Source organism: Paramisgurnus dabryanus, chromosome 10 (genome assembly GCF_030506205.2).
Source record: "Paramisgurnus dabryanus chromosome 10, PD_genome_1.1, whole genome shotgun sequence".
Classification (NCBI taxonomy): domain Eukaryota; kingdom Metazoa; phylum Chordata; class Actinopteri; order Cypriniformes; family Cobitidae; genus Paramisgurnus; species Paramisgurnus dabryanus.
Window position 1 is genome coordinate 23,947,165 of NC_133346.1, and position 25,397 is coordinate 23,972,561.

At 39.0% G+C, this 25,397-nt stretch overlaps 1 protein-coding gene across 1 annotated transcript in view; it reads right to left on the reverse strand.

Annotated features, from left to right (window-relative positions):
- Window positions 1-25,397, reverse strand: part of galt (galactose-1-phosphate uridylyltransferase) — a 142,127-nt gene that overhangs the window by 35,836 nt on the left and 80,894 nt on the right. The window contains exons 8-9 of the mRNA XM_065290227.2: window positions 18,724-18,856; window positions 12,266-12,349 (exon numbers count right to left, since the gene is read on the reverse strand). Of these exons, the coding sequence (XP_065146299.1) occupies window positions 12,266-12,349; window positions 18,724-18,856 (217 nt within the window). The remainder of the gene's footprint in view (window positions 1-12,265; window positions 12,350-18,723; window positions 18,857-25,397) is intronic.

The window sequence follows — 25,397 nt, forward strand, 5'->3', positions numbered from 1 at the left end:
CAAAAACACCACATTTTGAGCAAAAAGCAGAGATAATTCAATTTTTATGACGGACTTTTCATAGAGTTCCCATTCAGAGCGATCTTTAAAACAGACACGGACATGCAGCAGCTTGCCATAGGGCAATACTTCCGGGTTTAAAAAGTTGCGGAAGGGCGCCACCTAGTGGATAATAACGGTATTGCGGAAAGACGGAAAAACTCGTCATTGGCGGGGAAGTGTTTTCTCTTGATTGACGAGATATCTCGTCAATGGCGGAGAAAGAGTTAAGAACTGGCCTAGAATATGTCATGATTTCGGTCTTATTGGCCGCTTTGTCTTTGTTTCACCATGTGTTGTGTTGTGTTTATGTTTTGACAGCTCCACACGTGCGCGCCTTCCACCTGGTGACCTCATTATCTCCGACTCTTCTCACCGGCGTCCCACACCTGATCCTTATTATTTGCCCATCCGGTTTGATTTAAATTCCCCTCGTTTCCTCTGTTCCTTGCAAGTTCGTCTTAGTATGTTCCTGCCCGCTAGCTTGTCTAGTTCTAGTCCTGTCGTGTCTTGGTTTCTGTCTCTTGTTCTGATTTTGGATTACTCACCGTGCTCTCTGCTGCCTTTACCCCGTAGACTCCGAGCCCTGCTGTCAGTCTCTCCCGAGTGGTGTGTCACCGTCAAACCTCAGTGTTCTCTCTGTCTGTGGATTCTCCGAGCGCCAGTCTACCTCTTGCGCTGTCCAGCAGCAGTGCGCTTTCGGGCGCGTAATTCTGCGTAAGGCTCGGACTGCCGCTGTGCGCTGTCCAGCACAGACTCTGCTGAAGACTCTGACTGCCTCTCTCTCTCTCTGTGCCCCGCCAGGATTTCTTCTCTGAGGAGTTCGGATGTGCGAGTGGACGTTCTACGGCCGTGCTGTGTTTCCCACTCTGAGCCTTTCCCGAAGGGATTCCGTTGAGCCTGTCTCGCCTGTGTTGTCTCCTCCTCGCATACATCTCCACGAACACAGAATGTCTTCTCTTATACATATTAACTTTCACTGAGTGTCTCCTGTTACACATATTGACTTTCACATTTGTGTCATCTATTATACATACTGAATAAACACCTCTGCGCTGGGATCCTTGTATTTGTCGTTCCTCACAGAATAAGCTGTAAAGTGAACCAAACCTTATTTTAGTGGTCAAAACTCTGGCTACACTAACTGAACCGCTAAAATCAGTGGGCAGTTGATGGTTTATAAGTATGTTATTTCAGGACCACCGAAACATGTTGATCTAGTACAAATGTAACCCTAGACCACAAAACTCTTAGCACGGGTGTATTTAGCAACAGTAACTACACTGTAAACAGTAAATCAACTTGAAATTACAATTTATTTCAACTTTCTTGATTAGTGAGGACTTACGTTTATTTTACGTAATGTTTATAATTTATAGCATCTCCTTACTATAAGAAAGTTTAAATGAATTGTACACTTAAGTTGACCTACTTAAAAATGTAAGTGAAACAAGGAATTTTTTACAGTGTACACTCTAAAAACAAACGGTGCTAAATAGCACTAAAAGTGGATCTTGGCTCCTAACTGTCAGGACTGCATCCCCATCACCGCCCACTCCTTCTCACTCACCAGAGTACTAATCATCTCCACCTGATCCCCATCACCCATATCCTTTATAACCCGCTCTCTTCCTACCATTCACCATTTGCTCTTGTCTATTATGACACAGACTCTCTCAAACTACTTATCTCTGGAACTTACCTGTTATCCCCTGTCGTCATCTGTCCATTTCTCCTCCTCGTCCATTATCCCAGGATCTTCTATAATCACCTGCAAGAGACTCATGGGCTTGGGAAGCTAAGTTTACCTCCAAGAACTAGAGCATACCATTTACCATATCTACTCCATATTTCTGTGTGTTTTAATAAACATTGTTAGACTTACCATCTGACTGCCTGTCTTCTCTCCGGGTGTGACAGAAGACCAGAACGAACATGCAGGAGCCCACCGAGTCCGTGTCCAATCCGGCTCGCGATCCATTTGTGGAATTAGTACAGGCAGTCCACCAATCTCTTCTACCCACTCCACCGTTAAATCCACCCTTGGTTCCCAAAGATATCCTGCACGCCAACGCACACTTCCGCATGACACCACTCCTTTGTCACTTGCCTCTGCCAGTAACATGGCCGGACCAGCAACGTATACCGGTGAGGCGGAGGATTGCAGCGGTTTCCTGTTACAGGTATTGTTGTATCTGCAGATGCAAGTTAATCTCTTTTCCAATGATTCATCTCGTGTGGCATTTGATATTTCTCTGCTGTCTGGACGAGCACTTCAGTGGGCTCAATCCCTCTGGAATTCCAATTCATCTATTCTAAAATCTCTCTCAAGCTTTAACATTTTAAGGAGGTATTCGGAAAAACAGCAGCGGATTTGTCTATCCATGATCAACTCTTTAATTGTCAAGGAAAGCTTTCCGTCAGTGCATACGCCCTTCAATTTAGCCTCGAGCGGATGGAATGAAACTGCTCCCATCACCACTTACAGTCATGGTTTTCGTCCACAAATTCATCAGCTTGTTATAGTATATGGTGACAACATGGGATTGGAGAACACCATCCAAAAGACCATAAGGGTTTCTCAACGTCTATCAGCCTGTGGTGATCTGACCTATGCTGCACATTCTCCACCCTCGGTTCCCCTTCAGTCTCCTCCAGCACCCGAACCTATGCAGATAGACTCCATTCATCTGTCCTCCATGGAAGATTTCCGCTGCATCCAACTCTGCCTCTATTGTTGCCGAGATAAACATCTGATCAATGACTGCCCAGTTTGACCTCCGCGCTCCTGTTCAGAAAGTTCCCAAGTCACCTTCTTTTGTTTCTCCAGAGGTTTCCTTTTCATTAAACTCCACATTTATTGAAAGTCCCCCTGTTTTACACCAAGTAGAGATACCCTCTTAGTACCGAGTATTCCAGGATGTATTTAACTGGTTACCAAACTACCTCCTCGCCAGCCATAGGACTGTGCCATCGACCTGCTACCTGGAGCCTCATTACCGAAGGGTCGCATCTATCCTCTGTCCATCCCATAAAGGGCCATGAATGGAGTACGTGAAGGAGGCACTACAACAACAGTTTATTCGACCTTCTACTTACCCCTGCCGCTTCCATTTTCTTCTTCGTGGGCAAGAAGGACGGAGGACTAAGACACTGTATCGATTACCATCATCTCAACTCACAGACAGTCAAGTTTAGCTATTCCCTTCCTCTGGTCCCATGGAGCTCACATTTTCTCTAAGCTGGACATACGCAGTGCATACAATTTGATTCGGATCAGGAGAGGAGATGAGTGCCATTCAGACTATCCAACTCACCAGTGGTCTTTCAAGGATATATGAATAAAGTTTTCTGTGAATACCTTAACAGATTTGTTGTAATTAATATCGATGACATCTTCATCTACTCTTCTTCCCTTGCTGAACACCACTGTCACGTCAAACTTGTCTTGGAAAGGTTTAGATATAACCACCTGTATCTGAAACTGGAAAAGTATGAGTTTCACACCCCCAATGTACAGTTCCTGGGTTATATCATCAACCAGCAAGGAGTTCAAATGGACCAGAGGAAGGTGGAAGCCATTCACAACTGGCCCATACCCACTACTGTCAAATATCTTCAGTGCTTCCTAGGTTTTGCCTAACTTTTATCGAAGATTTATTCAAATCTACAGTCTCATCAGTGCACCCCTCACCTCTTCGTTAAGAGGAAAAACCTAAATCTCTGTCTTTGTCTCCAGAAGCCATTTCTGCGTTCCACCTCCTCAAAGAAGCCTTTCAGACAGCGCCAGTCTTAGTGCATCCTAACCCAGATCTCCCCTTTGTAGTCGAAGTTGATGCCTCTTCAACTGAGGTAGGAACTATCCTCTCTCAGCGGCAGGGGAATCATCCACAACTTCATCCATGTGCCTATTTCTCCAAGAAGCTATCACCAGCGGAGTGTAATTACAACATTGGGAATCAAGAATTGATTGACACTGGCTGGAGGGAGCGAACCATCAATTCGAAGTAATAACTGACCATCGCAATCTGGAATATCTTCATGAAGCCAAAAGGCTAAACCCTTTGCAGGGTCGTTGGGCTCTCTTCTTAAACCGCTTTGACTTCATCATTACTTACTGACCTCACTGTGCTTTGGGCTCTGGACATCCAGGTAGCAGGTAGACCCTCTCACTCCTCAGTAGTAAGTACTGGTGGCCAACACTTACCAAGGATGTTTTATGGTATGTAAGAGGATGATCAGTCTGCCCCATCACCAACACTCCCAGTAGCTACCCATAGGTTAATTAGTGCCACTTCCCATACCTCAACAACCCTGGTACCAATTTCAAATTTCATGACAGACCTACCCAAATCCCAAAATCAAACCTGCATTTTAGTGGTGGTGGATCGATTATCCGAAGGATGTAAACTCGATCCTCTTCCCAAGCTCCCTACCCCCTTCGAAACCACAGAATCCCTCTTCAACCATGTATTCCATAATTCCGGTATTCCTGAGGACATAGTGCCAGATAGAAGACCCTGGATACCACCTATCCTCTGGATACCACCCTCAGACCAACTGCCAGGCTAAGTGCAAAATTCAAGAAATAGGAAGATACCTATGTGCCTATTGCCATCGGTGCCAAGACAGCTGTAGCCGTTATCTCCCTTGGGCCGAATACGCGAACCCTCTGCAGTTCCAGCTGTCGATAACTGGTTCCACCAGAGCGAGGGGTTTTGGGACTCTGCCTATCTACAACCTCAACAGGCTGTGCGGTAGCATCAGGACCAGGCTAACTGCGGTCGCATTGACATTCCACGGTACGAACATGGACAGAAGGTATGGCTATCCACCAAAGACATCTGCCTCTGCCAGCCCTGTTATAAGCTGAGTCCCCATTACATCGGTCCCTTCACCATTCAGAGGCAGCTGAACAAAGTGACTTACCGGCTCAACTTACCTCAATACAAGATTTCTCCCTCATTCCATGTGTCACTACTCAAATCCTTCACTGACGCTGTCTCTCTTCCTCCCACAAACACTGACCCAGAAGATGTACCTCCTCCTCCCATACCTTTTGAGGAGGATGCCATCTACCATGTTCGTAACATATTGGACTCCAGGCGACGAGGTCCCCGATTAGAACATCTGGTCGACTGGGAGGAATACAGCCCCGAGGAACGTTCCTGGGTTCCCTGAGAAGATATTCTTGATCCTCCATTACTCACCCAGTTCCATTCCGAGCATCCCGACCATCTTGCACCTCAACCCCATGGTAGACCTTGTCGCTGTACTCACCTCTCTCCACCATCCTCAAGATTCGCCTTGGGAGGACGGGGTACTGTCAGGACTGCATCCCCATCACCTTCCACCTCTCACGCTCCACCCACTTGTTCTCACTCACCAGAGTACTAATCATCTCCACTTGATCCCCATCACCCATATCCTTTATAACCCGTTCTCTTCCTAACATTCACCATCTGGTCCCGTCTATCATGACACTGACTCTCTCAAACCACTTACCACTGGAACTTACCTGTCATCCCCCGTCGTCATCTGTCTGTTTCTCCTCCTCGTCCATTATCCCGGGATCTTCTACAACCACCTGCAACCAAGAGACTCATGGGCTTACGAAGCTAAGTTTACCTTCAAGAACTAGAGCATACCATTTACCATATCTACTCCATATTTCTGTGTGTTTTAATAAACATTGTTAGACTTACCATCTGACTGCCTGTCTTCTCTCCGGGTGTGACAGTAATCATAAAGGGAACCATTTTAATGCTATATAGCACCAATGAAGCACCAATGAATAACCATACGGGGGTCATATAGCACCACTATAGCACCACATATGGTTCTACATAGCACAATATGGTTCTACACTGGTGCTACACAGGTACTTCATCTGTATTATATGGCACTTAAAATGGTTCCTCTATGATTACAAGCCAAAAAACCTCTTTTAGTGCTATTTAGCACAGTTTGTTTTTAGAGTGTAGTAATAAAATTACATTGTATGGGTCACAATGATACATTTCTTTTATTCAAAAAATCACTAGGATATTAGCTAAAGATCATGTTCTGTGATCTTTCCTACCGTGAATATGTATCAAAACCTTTATTTTTGTGAGTGGATGGTAAGGGCGATTTTTTGCACCCTCAGATTGCAGGTTTTCAAATAGCTGTATCTCGGACAAAACTTTTCCTATCCTAACAAACCATACATCAATGGAACGCTTATTAATTCACTTTCAGATGATATAAAAATCTCAAACAACTGACCACTATGACCAGGGTCACAAATAACATCACATTTAGATATTTCTATTAAATTGTTAACAGGAACAAGTTTTCATGCTACTTAGAGTACAATATGGTACTTCTACACACATCAACACAGTTTTAAAGATCTCTTTTAATTTAATCTAAAAAGCACTCTAAACTAACCAAAACTACAACAGTTCATATTTCCTGACCAGTCAACATTATCAATTAGCACCTTAATAGGGCAGTTTCTAACACGCTCCTTTGCCTCAGCTCTCGAGACTGTAAACAGACACTGATGGCAGCAGCATCTCATTATCTCTCTCTTCCCTTTTAAATTCACACATTGCTAATTGCAACAGCGAGATGTTGTGCGCGTCCAGGCGCTCGACTGGCTGGAAAATGCGAGCCGAATGGAGCAAATGAATCATTTACATGATGGATGGTTTGCTGCTGATGCACGCTGGGTAAAACAACAGAAGGGCACATCAGTGATGTAATCAATTCAGCAGGGGTGCGAGTGATTATATCATCAGCAAATAATGAACATTGTGGGCATTAAGTGTGTTTAAAAAAAAACGCAGAGCAAATAGGAAAAATACACTCTATTAAGCCTCCCTGTAGGTTTATGATAGAGACAGGTGCTGACTGAGGTTGTATCCAAATATCCGTACATCCAGAGTATGCAGAGTGCAATTTAATAAACTTCTCAGGAGTTGATAAAAGATCTGTAGTGTAAATTTCTGGCCATTTAAAAAAAAAAAATCCCTATCTGTCACTGGGCCAAAAAGTACACACATAGTTTGTACCACAGAAGTACATTAAAGTACCTAAAAGGACCAAAGAGTGCATATTGGTACCTCAGAGGTACATATTTGTACTAAATGCATACTGCCCTACAAAGGCTAAGTGCAGTAACTACGCAAACACTGAAATCGAGAAAAATGCCCTTAAAGTTTTTTACACCAGCTAGTTAAACATGTTACTGCAATTTTGGCACACACGTTTCTCTGAAAGGGGACAAAATTGAAACAGGAGACTTTGGTCACATGACACAACAGATCTCACAAAGCCCATTTCAACCCTTAACTCAACTTTGACCAAATGCGTAGTTACTGCACTTTGGCTTTGTAGGGCAGCATACATTTATGTACCACAATTGTACATATTAGTAACTTTATTAAAGAGTACCAGTGACAGCTTGAGACCATTTTCTGACCATTCTTTTCCTGACAGTGAATATAATTTAACAATTTAAAGGCGCAAAAGAGGATGTTTTCGCCGACTGAGAATCCAAGGACCGTTACTGAGTTTTTTAAATAAGCGCATGCTTTAGAACAGCCTCCCTCATTCACAGCTCATTTCTAGGGAACGCCTTCCAAAACTCGTGCACGAGTATTTGAACACGAGTGTTTGTTTACCACTGGCATATGCTGTGTCGCGTGACTCGCGTCAGTGGATTCATTATGTGAAATGATGATAATAAACACATAAGACGTAAAGTTAGATCATTCGACGCTACTCCCATTTCAACTAGCATGTAGCAGACTGGTCACTGCCTTACAACTACAGTACACAAACAACGTCAATATACCTGAATAACAGTACAACAATAATTATTCCACAAAGAAAGAATAATCACTGTTACCTGTTTGCGACCTGCGCGTCTGTATTGACACCTCTCTGTTCCTTCATTGCTCTCCAGTGTTGAAATGTTTCTCCAATAACGACTCTGGTTACATTAAGTTACGTTCTTCTGACAATTTTCTCCTCTTCTCAGCGACTTAAAAAGTCTTTCTTTTACATCCTCCTTCCGGTTTCTTCTCTTCCGTGGTGCAAATTCGAGGAGGAAAGCAGGATTGACAATGAAAGCAAACCGAAACTTAAGACGGAGTTTCATGCGCTATGCGCATGCGTCACTCGTGTAAAGTTACTGGAGCGTGCACGTCTCTCACAAGAAACGTAATGGCAGTGATTGACAAGCCAGAGGGCCAATCGCTCATGCGATGATTACGTCAACGAATGGATGATGTTTTTAAGGCCCTACCTTATTCACAAATGACATATATTAAATTGATTACTTTCAGTGCACCTAATAAATAGTCTTTTATCATTAAGTAAAGACAGTTTCAAGTAATATTGCAAAAATGTATTAAACAAACATCCTCTTTTCCACCTTTAATTTCTTGTAATTTTTCCTGCATGACTTGCATATACAGTATAAAGAGTTGCCTAGTATATGGTTCTCCATCCTTTCTTTCTTATCAACTTTCTGAATTACATATTCTCACCTCCTGTTGTCATGATATCGGATAGCATAATGTGGCGATAGCATGATATCGAATATCATAATTGCATACTTCAGAATTTCTGATCACCTGTAAATTGCCTTTTGTTTCCTAAATACTAAATATTCGATCATCCAGGTTGTTTCACATACTTTTTTGCGCACTTTGTAGAAGTCCAGTCAGTGTTCGAATTGAAGGGGGTCTGGGGGGTCCCGGACCTGCTATAAACCTCGAGGTTTTTATTAAAATTAAAATACAACATGAATTTAAAATTCTCATGTTGCGCTGTAACAAAGCAATAGGCTACTGTCCGTTATTCGTAATTCTAATGATTTCTGTCTGAAATAAATATAAACTCACAAGTCCGCTGTTTTCTGGAGGAATTGACAGACGAGTTAATGTCTCTGTCTGCGTGTCGTGTGGATTATATTCACCTCAGTGACGGTAAGAATGTTTAGTAATCTTTAGGGTTAGGTTTTTTTTATTCTTCTCAAACTATTATTTCATAACAGTTGCGAGGCAACACACTCAAATTGACAGCTGGTCCACCAAGTCAAAAGAAACACAAATATTTTATTGGGAAAGCAGAAGAAATCAAATACGCTCAAATACGCATCATTTAGAAATAAATAACTATTTATAGAAAGCTTATCGTCTGCATGTGTGGTTTTAAACCTTGCAAATGTTAAAGGAATAGTCTTCCCTTTTGCCATATTAAACTATGTTATTACCTCAACTTAGATGAATTAATACATATCTATCTTTTTTCAATGCGTGCACTGTACAGCGTGTCGTGAATGTGTTAGCATTTAGCCTAGTCCCATTCATTCCTATGGTACCAAACAGGGAAGCCACCAAACACTTCTGTGTTTTCCCTATTTAAAGACTGTTACATGAGGAGTTATACCTGTAAGTAAACTTTTTTTTGTACCATAGGAATGAATGGGGCTAGGCCAAATGCTAACACATTCACAATGCGCTGTACAGTGCACGCATTGAAAAAAGATAGATATGTATTAATTCGTCTAGGTTGAGGCAATAACATAGTTTAATATGGCAAAAGGGTAGACTATTCCTTTAACATGCAAGCGATTTTAAACAATTTGAGCGCAAGATGTTTGCTCTTGTAAGCTGTTTTGTGTGTGCACAGGCACAACATACTCAAATGGACGCACACTCATAAGCGGACGCACGGAGACGCGCAATTCTAAAGCATGCAAACACAAAATTATTTTGAAATACCACAGTCTTGCCACCTATTCTCATAAAAACATTCAGTTATGTCTTAAAGTGAGTGCAAACAGTTCAGAAAGAAGTTGGTCTGAAAGTATCAGTTCTTATCTGCTTGTGTTTCTGTTATTTATATTAATTAAACAACAGAAAACAAAGGAAAATCACTTCTGTATCTTTAAAAAGATTAATTATATTTAATTTATATAATAAAGTGTTAATGTTTATTTGATTCTATTTATGTACCTAAATACTACTGTTAGATCTTACTTTATTTGTAACTTTGTTCTTTTCTATTTTTATATGCTCATCATTTCTTAATTTGTTCTTATTTTATTTTCCTAGCCTTAGTTTTGCTGATCCGAAAATTATTCGATCTAGGATTTAAAAAACGCAATGTAATCCATTTAACCACTACTAGTAAAAATATGTAATTTGAGAGTAGGCATTGAGGTCCACCCTATTTCACCCCTATTCTGTTTAAAATGTGGGTTTATTTGATTAAAACCAGGATCAGATGATTGTTGATCCAGGATCACATCTTACTTTGTCAAATCACAGCGACCCTATAATGAGGGGGGTGGGGCTTGGCCAGGGGGTGGGGCTTAGGTAGGGGACCCCCCATAAGCTTTGACTTTTAAAGTCCAGTATGAGCATTTTGGAGGCATATCAAGGCAACGCATTCTGGGAAGTGTTAAGCTCTGTACCATAGATTCCAAAAGATGAGAAATTGGAGGTTTATGGGTGACAGGCATCAGATTTGTGGTCTGACCCTAAAGCTGCTTTTGGTGGACTATGAGACTCATCTGGATGTGCAGCGGCTGGTCGGCTAAAGCCTTAACAAGATTTGAGATTAAATCAGACTGTGTGGTGTCCTCTCTCAGCCACGGCATTCAAAGGGGCAACCAGGGGCTTCGGCATAGTATAAGGTGTCAATCATTCTCTTCTCTCCCTTCTTTATGGGAGAGTGATCATGTGGGAACTGCATTATATTCATGCATGTATGATGTCATTATTTATATAACACTATGTATTAAGTATTTAAATTTATATATTTTAGATTGACAACAATATGGTTGTCAATCTAGACGTGAATTATATTCTGCAGTGTGTCAACGCTTTTCTATGTCTTTATTTATGCTGCAGCTGTTTCTTTTACAATATTTACTGACATGTACCATGAAAATGGCATGGTAATTTTGTACAAGACCATGTTGGGTGAAATAATATGTTTAGAAGTACCTTGGAGAATAAGGTAATCTTTTAGTATCATGATCTATATCAAATTTCATTTATTTTATTGTCAGAGTTTCCTTCCTTCATGGATTATGGTTCATTTGTTGGATTTAATAAATCACTTATATGCATATATGTTGTATGCATGTATGTTATATTACGAATAATTGATGATGGGCCGTTAAATCATTAGAAAATAATAGACACCCAAGGTGGTAATGTGGCAAAGCTAATATATAAAAAAAAGAATTCAAAGGAACGGAGTCAATTATTACGCTTATACAATGGTTACTACAGATATTGCTCTCGTGGTTATTTAAGATATTTGACAAGTCAAGTGTGCATTTATCCAAACATATGGTGAATGGTAAATGGATTGCAGTTATATAGCGCTTTCACACACCAATGGCCATCCAAAGCACTTTACACATTGCCTCACATTCACCCAGTCACTCACACATTCATACACCGACGGCGGTGTCAGCCATGCAAGGCGCCATCCAGCTCGTCGGGAGCAGCTGGGGTTAGGCGTCTTGCTCAAGGACACCTCGACACTTGGTCAGGTGGAGCCGGGGATTCAACCACCAACCATCCGATTTGTAGACAACCTACAGGAACCACTGAACCACTGCCGCCCCATATTGGCCCCCTGGCATAAGTATATGTATGTACATGTATATCAACTTTCAAAACCTTGATGCTATGACTTTTCCAGTCTGAAAAGAATTCTAATTCACTGTCCAGTTTAAAAAATGCCCTGAATATGAATTACTTGTTTACAGGACATATATACACAGCAACACCCTAGTATATCAATTTAAATTCACAGCACCTCTTTCAGAAAAGCACACAAGAATAATCGGCAGTGAGAAATGTAACTTATGAATAATTCACAAGCCTCTGATGATCCATGTCTGCATCCTCCATTATCAAGGCAAATATATTTAAAGTGTTTTTAGTATTGAGTAAAGAGCCATCAGAGAGCCTAATGTACAGGCAGTTTACCTAAAATACCATCATCTTCTCACGTCTGTGCCATCTTTTCTCAAACCATATGGCACAGATGACATATGTAAAGTTGAACCGGAGGCAATGCCATGACTAACTGAGCAAAATGGATTTTTTTATGGTTCTCCATGGAAACAAAACAAATGGCAACACCTTGAGTTTGGGGAAAAACACCCCCCTCCATGATTGTAATATTACTAGATGCATTCTCTTACCATGCCATCCCATTGAATAGGGGAAGGAGACCTCGAACAGGTTGTCATATTTTGTCAGGAGCCTTTTCATTATGAGCGCCAGACCTGTGGGCAGAGAAAGAACGTAAAAAAAACATGGAACTTGGCAGAATCGACTTCAATTTTCCTCCAATATTGCCTGGGTTTTAGCCAGCTTGGTTTCATTACAGGCGCCACACACGTCACCCACAGAGCTTTCATGGCCACAAGGTGCATTCATTTTGTTTTGCAGCCAAACAAAACTAGAATCACACACAGACTGACCGAAACTAAGATAAATGGTTTGCGTCCCCCTTGCTAAATAAAACGACAAAATGTATCGCTTTAGAGAAAAGCGAACGTTTGACCCCACCAGTCAGTAAATCACATTTGTCCTTCAGGAGTGATTCATGACTTCGAGACGTGCTGGTGAATACAAGCTTGTTTTTTCAGGCAAAACAACAGCTGCCTTGGTAATTTTAAAGCAATGACAGTAAAAATAAAAACTTAGATTTAATAAAGCTTGAAAGGGACTATTTGGATAGGTACAGTACTTGTTTGGCAAAAAATAAATAAATAAATAAATAAAATAATAATAATAAAATAAATTTAAACCCCATTTACTTCCATAGTATTTTTTTCCTACCATGGAAGTAACAGGGTCCAAGAACGGTTTGGTTACAAATATTTTTCAAAATATCTTCCTTCGTGTTCATAAAAACACAGAAATGTATATGGGTTTGTAACAACATGAGAGTAAATGATGACAGAATTTCCCTTTTTGGTGGTTTAAAATCACTGGTAAAACAAATAGTTTTGGCACACACACTGTCAAAAACAATATCAATATGTTAAATTTTTTTTCTTTCCTTTATTGTTTGATTGACATTTGAGACACAGACAGTTTTAAGATCTACTGTAATGCAAGGATCAGGCAAGTACTCCTTATAGAAAACGTTCAAATAAAGATTATTTTAGACATTTAATGAGTATTTACTGTCTTAGACTGCATCTCAATTTATCCAATAACGTGCTAAGCCTATAGGGTCAGAAATTGCATGTTGCGTTAATCGCACGTTAATAAAATTAGTGTCTTTAAAATGAATTTACGCAAACGCGTTATTAACGCATTCATTTTGACAGCCCTAATAATAACCCATATGTACAAGAGCTTTATACCATGCCAACAAACATCTCATGAAGTCAACATGAAATCCATATCTTCCTTAATAAATGTTAACGGTCTCATTGTGCATGATCAGTACTTGAATTTAAAGAGAAAAAGTAATTATCTTTCATAAAAATTAAGCATGATATTCAAGAAAAATGTGATAAAATAATGCAATGGGCAATATGATAATGCTTTAAGTTGGTGAAATCTATTTAAATTATAATCAAATATAATTACAAAACTGAAAATGTTATAAGTGACAAGTGTTACAGTCTTTCTAGGAAAAGAAAGCTTTGCTATCTATGTCTTGCCAGTATCTCTGCTGTCATTCTGCATTGACCTAAAACTTTAACTATACATAACTTTTCAAAGTGCTCAAATAATTGTTATTGCAAATCATTGCAATATGCGCATTTGCAATACTGCAGCTCTAATCAAATTGTAGTGATCTTTTATGCTGTGTCTCACATGACAAAGCCCTTTTATTTATCTCTCTGTTTGACATAGAAATGGTGAGATGAAAAAGTAAATGATTTTCCTGCTGGCTTCGGGCATAGTAAAAAAACAGCAATATACAGGTTCCTGCGACATGCTGCTTTAATTGACTACTGGATATTATAACAACAATTCTTGTGCATGCAAAGGAAGTCGTCAGAAAATTTGAAGTTCTTTGGTTAAAACCTGAGAGAGTTGGCTCCAGCACTTACTGAGCGAAATGTTTGGTTTGTCAGCCGATAAAATAGATTACATGCTAGGCTGAAAGTATCTGATCCTTGGGCAATCTTGCTGACAGGAACAATGAGAGAGTGTCACAGCTTAGACAAAACTCAAATGAATTTCGAGAAAGATCTGATGGGACTTACTTTCTTCACGTTATACATATTAATTAAACATTATACATAATCTTCATCTGCATGATTTGTGCATTATCATGTGCATACGTTTTATTGAGCATGGAAATGTTCTTGGTGCAAATTATTAAAATTGTAATTAACAGTGATTGATATAACATGTGAGCCTACTAAGTTGGCCAGTAGTTGTGGTTTAGTGGTTCAAGGGGGAACCAGAAAGGTAGGTAGTTAAACCTTAAAATAATACCATTGTGACACATATGAGTGTCTTGGTATTTATTAATTTTGAGCAAAAGCCGCTTACGCCACCTCATTATCAAAAATAAGATAATGTTATTAGCCGAATGCTCTCTGCATGTATTATATGTTCATCAAAAGCTTTTGCTTAATCCCGGCTTCATGCCATACAGAAATAACACTAAACGCCACAACTTTTCTGCAAAGTGCATAGAAGTCGAATTGGATGAACAACAGCGCACTATCGACCATGGATCACGTCCAAACTTGAGCCACTTGTGAGTACTTGGACCTGAATACAACCTGAATGTGGCAGCAGTGGGGTTTCCATACAAATGTGAAATGAATCTTTTCAAAATTCGTAAAACAAGGAAACAAACAAATGTGAGTCAGGTGTGTTTCCATCAAGTGGTTCGAGCGAATGAAGGTGTTATTGGTAACTGAGTAACCAACTGTAAATAAAACAAGGCACACTTAAAAAAGAGAATTGCAACAATGTCAAGCCCAATATATGGTAAAGATGGCTTCAGCTTATACAGTTAGACAATCAGTCACATGGGTTCGCTACATCACAATTTATTCAGCTAATGTGTTTCCATCTCCCATTATTGGCATTTAGTCTAAACCAGCTAAAGCAGGCGTTAAAACAGTTTTTTTTTAAATTAAGGGATTTTTATTCAAAACTTATCACTCATTTCTTATTTAATACTTTAAAAAGCGCATAAAATCAGAGTGATGAAAACCCAGTTAGTCACATGGATCACAGGGCGTCTAATATTATGACTTTCTTATATTAAAATTTGCAGTGTTTCTATTTGCACTGTAATAGTCATGCTTGAAGATATGAAACTACATACGTAATAAAAGTGAATTCTTCAAGTCCTCCAAATTCTTCAAAGTGAATCGGGCATGAGGCTTTAACTCTGAAGTGAACACACCCATCTGTGGTTGAATCAATAATATCGACAGTGCAAACTAACAAGTACTATGCATTTAACCACAGGTACAGAGTTGTAATTCCAACCCACAGTTTGCGATGCTGTTTGCAAATGTCAATTTTGTCAATAGTTGCTGAAATCACTGAATCGTTGAACTATAACAACAAATCACATGACCATAGTCATGAGCTAACAATGCTTTTGGGAATTCCACCCCTAATTGGCTGCCTGCTACACCATATCTGTCTGCTTTAAAATCGCTGGTGTTGTGTTTACAAGAAACCAGACTGAAATTATGATAAGCAGGTTAGCGGCATCAAATTTGGATTGAAATGCTTAATGGCACAGATGCTTGAAATTATTTGAACAAGCTTTAATTAAGCCAGTGTTTAAAAAAGACACTAAAAACAAAATCTGCAAAATTTTATAATAATTAATAATTTGCAGCAATTTATACATATTGCAGAAAGATAAGAATCACAGAAAGACACCAAAAAAATCTACATCTGTCGACAACTATTTACCACAATTCTCAATAACACTACATCATAGAAAAAACAAGATTGAACAAGTATCAACACTGTCTGTGTGTCGAATGGGTGACATCCTCTATAATTGGTGGGCTGAAAGCAAGGGTTGTGATCGAGCATGATTCTCTGCTGCTCTGTCAGATGATGACTGACCTGTGCGGTAAATTCACTGACGTTTATTTACATAGTGGATTAAGACTGTCAGAACCTAAGCCTGTGAGAGCGAGAGTCACATATCCAGCTGAATATTCATCTGTTGTCACAGTGTCTCTTCGCGAATGCCTCTCCCTTGTGTGGCACTGACAGGGCAACTTTAATAACAAGTGAGAAATATTTCCAATGCAGGAAAAGCAAGATGTGATGAGGAGATTCGGGCTTTGATAAGATAGTCTGTCAGCGCAGACTTGAGGAATAGATAGGCGCAGTGCTTTTGATGATTTAGACAAAAATGTTAAGCACAGGCAGCAAACCAAAGACTTTAAATGTGAGCTCTCCCTTGTGGCTCTTTTCTCTTGACTGACAATGTTTATAGCGTGAAAATACATTTCACTGTGAGGAAAAAAAACATCCTCAAGTTCATAATTCAGTCCAAGTAAAATGAATCATGGGCTAAAGTTTGTGAACAGTGTAAATTTAGTCAAAACTGCAATATCTAACTATGTCTGTGTTATTTTTCTTTTGTGAATTAAAGAATAGTAACTCTTAAAGGTGCATTGTGTAACTTTTAGAATAATCTCTTGACAGAAATGCAATATAATATACATACCTATATTATCAATGGTGTATATAGACCTTACTGTACATACAGTGTAATGAACTGTTTGTTTTTATTACCTTAGAATGAGCCGTTTTTATCTACATACACCATGGGTCCCCTTATATGGAAGTCCCCATTATGTTTCTACAGTAGCCCTAAACGGACAAACTGTTCTACTGAATGCGTTTTACCCTTACGTTGTCTCAGACAATGACATGTTTGTCCTGGGACAGCTACCATAGCGTTTCATTGTCTCATTGCGAAGTTGGTTGCAATTTGCAATCTCACCGCTAGATGCAGCTAAAAACATACTGTACCTTTAAGAAACAGTTTCATGAAATGAAGATCCTGGCATTATGGGCATTGTGACCTAATGGTTAGAAAGTCTGGCTTGTAATCCGAGAGTTGCCAGTTTAAATGGCTGGCAGGTTGCGACTGAGGTGCCCTTGAACAAGGCACCTGTTCCCTTTTGCTCCCCGGGTGCCCACTGCTCCGGTTGTGTGTGTGTGTGTGTGTGTGTGTGTGTGTGTGTGTGTGTGTGTGTGTGTGTGTGTGTGTGTGTGTGTGTGTGTGTGTGTGTGTGTGTGCCGACGACTTGCAGTGTGTGTTCACTACACAAGAGATGGGTTAAATGAAGAGGTCACATTCCTGGGTTACCATACATTGGTCATTACCTGGGATGCACATAACTGGTACGCAGGTCCGCATGCACAAAATGAAATGAAATGAATTAAAATAAAAAATGTGCAGCAGACACTGCTCTAAAGGAGTTTTTGCATACAATGTTTCTGGCATTGCATTGCATAGTTACTTAATTTACTGCAACATAAGGGATCGCTGGTAAGATAATTATTACAAACGTGTTAAAATTAATGTGTTGTTAGCACCAATGCAACAGTCACTGGCCCGATTGGCCAATTTAAATATTCAAGCACAAAAAGACGCGAAACAGATCTTAATACTTTACTCATGCGTTGTTTGCTAAGTTTTGTTTGTGCGCTCCTCTCAAGTGCGAGCCCTTACCACAATTCAAGGCTTCAAAAGGCACGCCATTACAAGCAAATAGTAAAGACATCAGTTCTCTTTTTATCACCTCTCAAATATAGGTGGGTTTCTTCAAAAACACAACATTTTGAGCAAAAAGCTGAAATAATTCAATTTTTGATAAAGATAAGATGCAAAGTGATCCTCAAAACCTACAGCTGTTTGCCCTAGGGTGATACTTCCGGGTTTTATAAGTTGCGGAAGTGCGTCACCTGGTGGATAATAGAGGTATTGGGGAATGACGAGATAACTCGTTAATGACGGGGAAGAGTTAAGCGCACACAAAGGTCAAGGGCCCGGCTCCAGCCATCACACATATCGCTTGGGATAAAATGCATAAATGTTTGACAAATGCAATGATGTCATCATTCTGTCGTCACCTTTATCTGGATTCAAATGACACACTTTTTCGTTATACACATACACAATAAGATTTGAAAAGCTATACCTAAACCAAATAACAATCCAAATTCTAGCCTAATTCTTACACATTGCTAATAAGACATAAAAGATTTCAAAAATAGTTCATTCAGTCCCAACTGCTTTGCTAAAATAAAGTTTTTTGCATTTACAGAAAAGGAAAGAACATTAAAAGGTTTAGGAATGACATAAGGGTAAATACGAATCTGTGAAACTTCATTTTTTTAAATACAAGACAATTTGCTGCACCACTAAGTCAGGTGTTGAATATTACATTATTTATTCATGAATTACTAATAAAAAAAAAGTAATCAGATGCTTATATTAATTATCAAATATGTGATTATGTATCTATTATGTATTTTGCATGTTTTATTCATTGCACAAAAACTGAATTTGCTGGATAATTTGAAAAACACCCATAAATCTTCATAAATTACAAACTAAGAAAACTCACATAACATTTAGCTGCTTTAAAGACATACAACTAAATGTTAGCAAACAGAGTCTTACTTTCTCTCTCTTGAGTGGTAAGGTCAGGAAGACGCAGAACATGTCGTCGTGGCAACAGCAGTGTCTGGAAGGGCCAAGTCGCCCAATAAGGCACCACAACCAACCAATGCTCATTTTCCACTACAACACGCTCCTGCGAAAGACAGATCAGAAAATTCATTATGCACAAAACATGCATCATGCTATTAAATGTTAACCGACAAAGATGCCTAACCTTAGCTATTTTAAATGGTATTAACACTCTTGCACTTTCTATGGCTGTGTTTGAAAAGAAAACCTTGAGGTCAGAAAATTACTATGCACAACTTCACACATGGACACATTGCAAGCGTGTGTTGTTATAATCATAATGACAGTTTAATTAACTTTAAGTCATCTGTTCTGCAAGATTTACATCAAACTGTTGATTTGCGCTGACAGTAGTTGACCTGAAAGAGAAAGCCGACACTAGTTTACACAAATGCATGCTTTAGCGCAATCTAGAGCCTAAGAAAGCAATGCATACTGGTGTTCAGCTTTGACACATTTCATAACACAATAGAATCAAACATGCAAAAGACACAAACATTTACATTTTAGCCAATTCTTCTATGCAACTGTTCCAAACTTTTTAATTTTTTTTGCTGATTACTTGGACAGTGTTGGTGTTAGACTCCAGCAGGGTTATTCCTAATATAACAGTCTTTGGTTTAAATCCCTTCTGATCTATTCCCTGATTTAAGTTCTGACGTCCTTTGAATCATTAGCTGCATTTCCATTACACTTTAAATTGCACAAATTGACATTGCAAATTGAAAATACAGCCAATAGAAACATGAATTTCACAAAAGCTCCCATAAATCGCAAAAACGTTTTTACACTCACATGAGGTGGTTTTTCAGACAATTCGGAAAATTCTGTGTATTTCGCAAAACTGCAAAGGAAACAGTTAATTCACATTTTCAGGTCACCTGATGCAATTAAGTCACACAATCATTATTTAAAGATGGCGCTGTATGTACTAAAATCTTAATACGTGTCTGCTCCCAAGTATGAGAGGCTTTCCTTGCCAATAATGTTTGGATAACACACCTATATCTCTTTTGGTTTAAAATAATGTACTATTACCTCCATGAAACACCTATACATTGGTGCTCCTAAGTATAAGTGGCTTTACTTGGCATTGATGTTTGAATAATACTCTTACATCACGTTGTTTAAAAATAATGCCTAGTGCGGGGGATGTGATATAAGTTAACCTACCAACGTAAGTTGACGTGATATTTGCAATGACTCATGACTTAGAGGAAAAACTACAGTGGCCATTTATTTTGGCCAGCCTAAGGCACATCTGTGCAATAATCATGCCACATGCTACAATCAACAACACGATCAACTCCATGAGGAAAATGGTGGTCACACTAAATACGGACTTCTCCAAAACAAGATTCAAGGCCTGTGAATGATGGCAGGGAATTATGTTTTTAACCTGATTAAAAACCTTTATCAGAAAACAAAATGCCCTTTCAAAAGTTTAAAAAGCTTACAACCAACTTTAGATGCAACCTTATGTAGGGCTCATTCAATAAGCTGGATTCTCTAATATAATAAAAAAAGTAAAAACTTTATCAATCTTTTTAAATAATTTCTAGCTTCTTTCTTAACTTTTTTCCTATCAGTCTTTCAACTGCGGTCTGTTTTCCCTGCTGTTTTAGTTGTGAAACTGCATAACACAAGAGATATAAATAGTTTTTTTTTTTTGTATAGAGCTTCTCAAAAATGTTCCTTTAGCATCGTCCAAAGCTTAGTCAAAAGCAAGGCTTCAGAGCTTTATAAGCTAAAAGTGTTGTGTCCTTGTATAACAATTACGAATTAGAAATCACACACTGTAAAAAATTTTTTGCTGCCTTAAATTGTTGTTATTAACTTGGATTTACAAGTCAATTTACTATTATTTATCTTAACTAAAAATGAGTTATTCTAACATATAAAATAGTTGAAATGAGTCAACTTCATTTTAAAAGTGGTAGATAATCATCTCTAGTCAAGATAAAATAGTGAGTTCAAATGACTTGTAAATCTGAGTTTATTGAACTGAAAATTTAAGGCGGCAATGAATTTTTTAAAGTGCAGATAAGCTTTTTTGTCCCACAAATGAGATCAGTCTGTTTTCGTCCTAGTGATGCTGGGATATGGGGTTTCATTCATTATTTTTCTGATCATACTTTTTTGTACAATTCATACAAAATCGCCACCATATAAAATACATTCATTTCTATTTTGTGCCTCCCTAAAGTGATTCGGTGCTCTACGTGGGAGCCACCCTGTTCATAAGAAAATAGAGATATTTCCTAAGGCACTGGCCCCAGAACTTTTTAAAACTCAAGTCACAAAGGAAGCAAATTGACTTTCTTGAGCCAGAAAGCCACGTAAAGAATTTAATCCTCATAAAATGTCACCGATGTATGATTAAAATGACCCGGGTAAATCCTAACTCGATGGTGAGGAACCTGTAGGATCCGAAGGACAGGATCGGGGAGCCGATTTGAAACATGACATATACTGTGATGGATTACAAAACGGCTGAAGCTGACGTGTGGCAGCTACAGTGCAGCGAGCCCTGATGAGGAGGTGCGTTTGACAAAGCGCAGCTCTGTTTGGCAGTGAGTGATGGAGGCTGATTAGAGTCTTCGTCTCACAATGATCTTCACACACACTGAGAGGCGAAGAACGCATACCATGAGTGCCGACGTGAGATGGTGAAAAAAGAGAGAGAGAGAGAGAGAGAGAGAGAGAGAGAGAGAGAGAGAGAGAGAGAGAGAGAGAGAGAGAGAGAGAGAGTCTGGGCAGGTTGTCAGAATGAACGACAGATACAGATAGACTTGGAATGTAATTTTCCAAGTGTTTTTTATTTCTCTTATTTATTTTACATTTTTTTTAAATGTGTATTCTGTTATATGTGGTCCATATGACTTGTGATATATCCCAAGTCTTATAAAGCCATTTGTGTGGGGAACAGATCAAAGACATTTAATTAGACAATAAGCTCATTAGGACATTAACATTCCAGTCCATTCATGCATATGTTAGATGCTTTATTATTAAAAGCGACTAACGGTGCATTGAAAATATATATATGTTTGAGTATTGTTCACTCATTTTAAATGAGTACATTGTACTGTTCAGGTTTACAGTGTGCTATTTTTGGTACCATTTCTCAAATATGTTATCTCAGTATTTGAAAAATATAAAACCATCCTACATAATGTATAAAACATTCTGTGAAAATATAACCTTAATATCTTTAATGCTGACTGAGTAATGTGTCATGTCAAAGATTGAAATTAAAGTGAAATAAAAAATTAAAATCTAATTTAGATTCTTTATTACATAAAGTAACTACAAGACTGTAGACTTGATTTCACAGCATGGTGGTTACATATTAACATTCAAATGCTAAAAGCTATTATTCGTCAGTGGTTTGTGTTCTCAAGCTGATATATACTTCAAATACTTCATAAAAATTGTATACTGATGTGTTTTCCCTCAACTAAACAAACTAAACTAACAGCATTTGGCAAACCAATGCCTGCAGACTGCATTTCAGTTCAAGGTGTTCCAGACACACCATGGCAACAATCTGGGAGCTATCACTTCACACCGGCTCCCTGTTTACAGTAATGCTGACAATAACATCACGTAAGCATTTGGCACATGCATAGTTGCTTATGCTATGCTCAAATCCAAATGCGATTACATGTCCATGTTTCTCCAAAAATTGAAATGTCAACTATGAATGAGAACATCGTGTTTTTTCAATAACCAACGCAAAAATAAAAGAAGAAAAATTAGCTTGTGAAAACTACCTGCCTGACATCTATTATATAACTATCGGTTCTGATCGTGGAATCTGACTGGATGAAAGGCCTTACAAGAGTGATACAGTACAGCACAGGAATAGCACCGTCTCTCTCTCTCTCCCTCTCTTTCTCTCTTTCTTTCCATCTCTTTGTCTGCCAACTCTCTCTAACATAGATCCAAAAGCTATCATTTCTGGGGGGATGTACTTTAATTAAAAAAACTTTGGAACTTCTTGGAAACAACTGCAGAATTTGAAAGTGGCGTAAGAAAGTAGTTTCAAAGTTGATCTTGAGACGTTTGGGCTGGATTTTTTTTAAATATACACTTTTATTCATTCATTGAACTGTTGTAAGCAATATGCCAAACCAGGAGTGTGTTACGGCCACATACAAGCACCCTGATATTATTAACAGCCAAATCCCAGCTGTGCTGATGTAAGGCCAAAATGTCCTGATCATGACATATTGCTCTATTATTTCAGGTGTAGGGTCTGCAGATGAAGACGTGTTCACACTGAGCCTGTAAGTGCATGCAGATCGCTGTGGTCGCATGAGAGAAATGCCGCTCAAGTGATTAAACATTTAAAAGGAGCGGCTCCATTGCATGAAGCAAATACACAACCGCGGGTTATTAAACTGGCAATTAGGTCCCATTTACAAGTACATTATTTAACAGTTTCCAGAACTGGAACACGAGCGGTTTCCACGGAGACGACCCCTTCGAGGCGGTTTGCGGCAACAATTGAGAGCCACAGGAAACTCCGTTCCTCTCGCTTAATGTTCTGAATGACCTTCCGCGGCATTTTTATGAGCCGTTGGGAGGGTCATTATCCTTTCTACAAACACACTTCTATCATCTTCAGTTTCTATTTCATTTCTTGTTCTCCTTGCAGCTACAACACGTGCTCAGAGAGAGGTCTTAACATAAAACTATACAATAGACACTGTTACGTAGTTTCAACGGTGTGCAAAAGTGTCGAAATCATCAAAGTTTAGTATGGGACCATAAGATTTATTTTAAAATGTGGGAAAATCTATGAATCAAAATATAAATAAATGAGTGAGTGACCCTTCGTAGCACAAACAGATTAAAGATGCACTCTGTAGATTTTAGTGACATCTACCCAACTAATGGCTCACTTCACAGCTCACCCCTACTTTTCGAAACGCATAGACAAGCTATGGTAGCCGTCACATGACAAACATGTCATCTCTCTAGAGCAGTTTGTGCAACTCTATGTCATGGCAATTTGTACGTATTTTACATTGTGGTCAATTCGTATTAATTTGTACGAACACATTTGTGACCAGTCACGGAAAGTAGTGACACAAGTCGGATCTGGGCCATTTTTAGTTATTTACAAATTTTAAAAGTGCAGTTTCTAAGCTTTCTAACGATGTGTAACACATGGAAATCTGATAAGAATGCAGAAGTTGTGGCCATTTGAATATAGGAACTCAGAAAAACTCATACCGAGAAAATTGAGACAAAAGCGACTCTTCTTTACAGCTGGGGGAGACAACAGGGCTCATTTACATCTCATTTAACTAAGCCATACCGCCTGTAAAGCCGTTTTGAGATACAGATGTTCTAACATCATATGTAGTATTTTATGACAGAAGTCCGAATGACAACATGCAAAAATAAACATGACTTTTTACCTTTGTGTTGATCACAAGTCGAATCCAGTCTGTTTCAGATATAATATCCAATGACCATTTTTGTCCAAAATGCGTCTAATCCGTGAAATATACATATATAGTCTATTGTTAACATCAGATTTCCCATGGACGTCTGGTAATACAATATAATATACAATCTGAGGACTATTTACATCGTAACATGTAAGGGTATATGCTAGGGATGTTAACAATTAATCGATCTTCGATTAATTGTCGATAAGAATTTACTCGATAAAACTTAACGATTGTTGACAAACAAGATCATGCACGTGTGTGCGGCGCCTGCGCAAAACACATACAGTCAGAGAAAAAAAAATTAAGCGAGCGCGCAAAAGTTAAACTACTAGCTATGATCACAACGATGCTCGATGTCAAGCACACGCATGTGCTTTTTAACGTCATGCGAGACGAGGCTGGCTGGCTGCCAACGCAACGAAATGACATCCGCAGTGGATCTGATCCGATGCAGAAAATGCAAATATGTTTAGGATACTGAAAGCAAAGACCCTCTTCAGGGAAGCCTGCAACATTAGCATAGCAACGCTGCTATATACAGAGAAGGAGACCAGAAGCCGTTTTTAATGAACAGATTAAAATGTAATCTTAAATTATGGCAAGAAACTGTCAAATGTAAACTGTAACTGACTGTCGTTACACCCTGAATGCCCGCAACATATATCACTGATTATCATTATTGACTGGCTGAGGCGCTGCGTGTTTTCTAATGGAAGGTTGCCATCTCCGTAATATAAGCATCTTTGCTGAAAGTACGTCTAAGCTGAGGTGACGACGAGAAAAGTGCCCTTTGTGTGCTTCTTGGATATAATTACAAACAGTGTATCAACGACTCGGAAAGCGAGGTAAACAACTTGATAAATAACACTTGATGATAATAAAACTGTTATTTTGACATGGACTTTCATGCGTCTGTTGCAGAGTGCCCATGTGAGGCGGAGTTATACACTGTGTCTATTAGTCATTATATTTCATTACGAGATAAGTTTAAATTGATGATTTTATCAAAACAACAACTACATTAACTCATTTTACAATCCCACTAGCATGTTATTTAGACAAAATAAAATATTTTAATTCGCGTGAGGAAGCTGTCGTTTTTATGCACACTTTTATGTCATTGGCTATATGCCACTG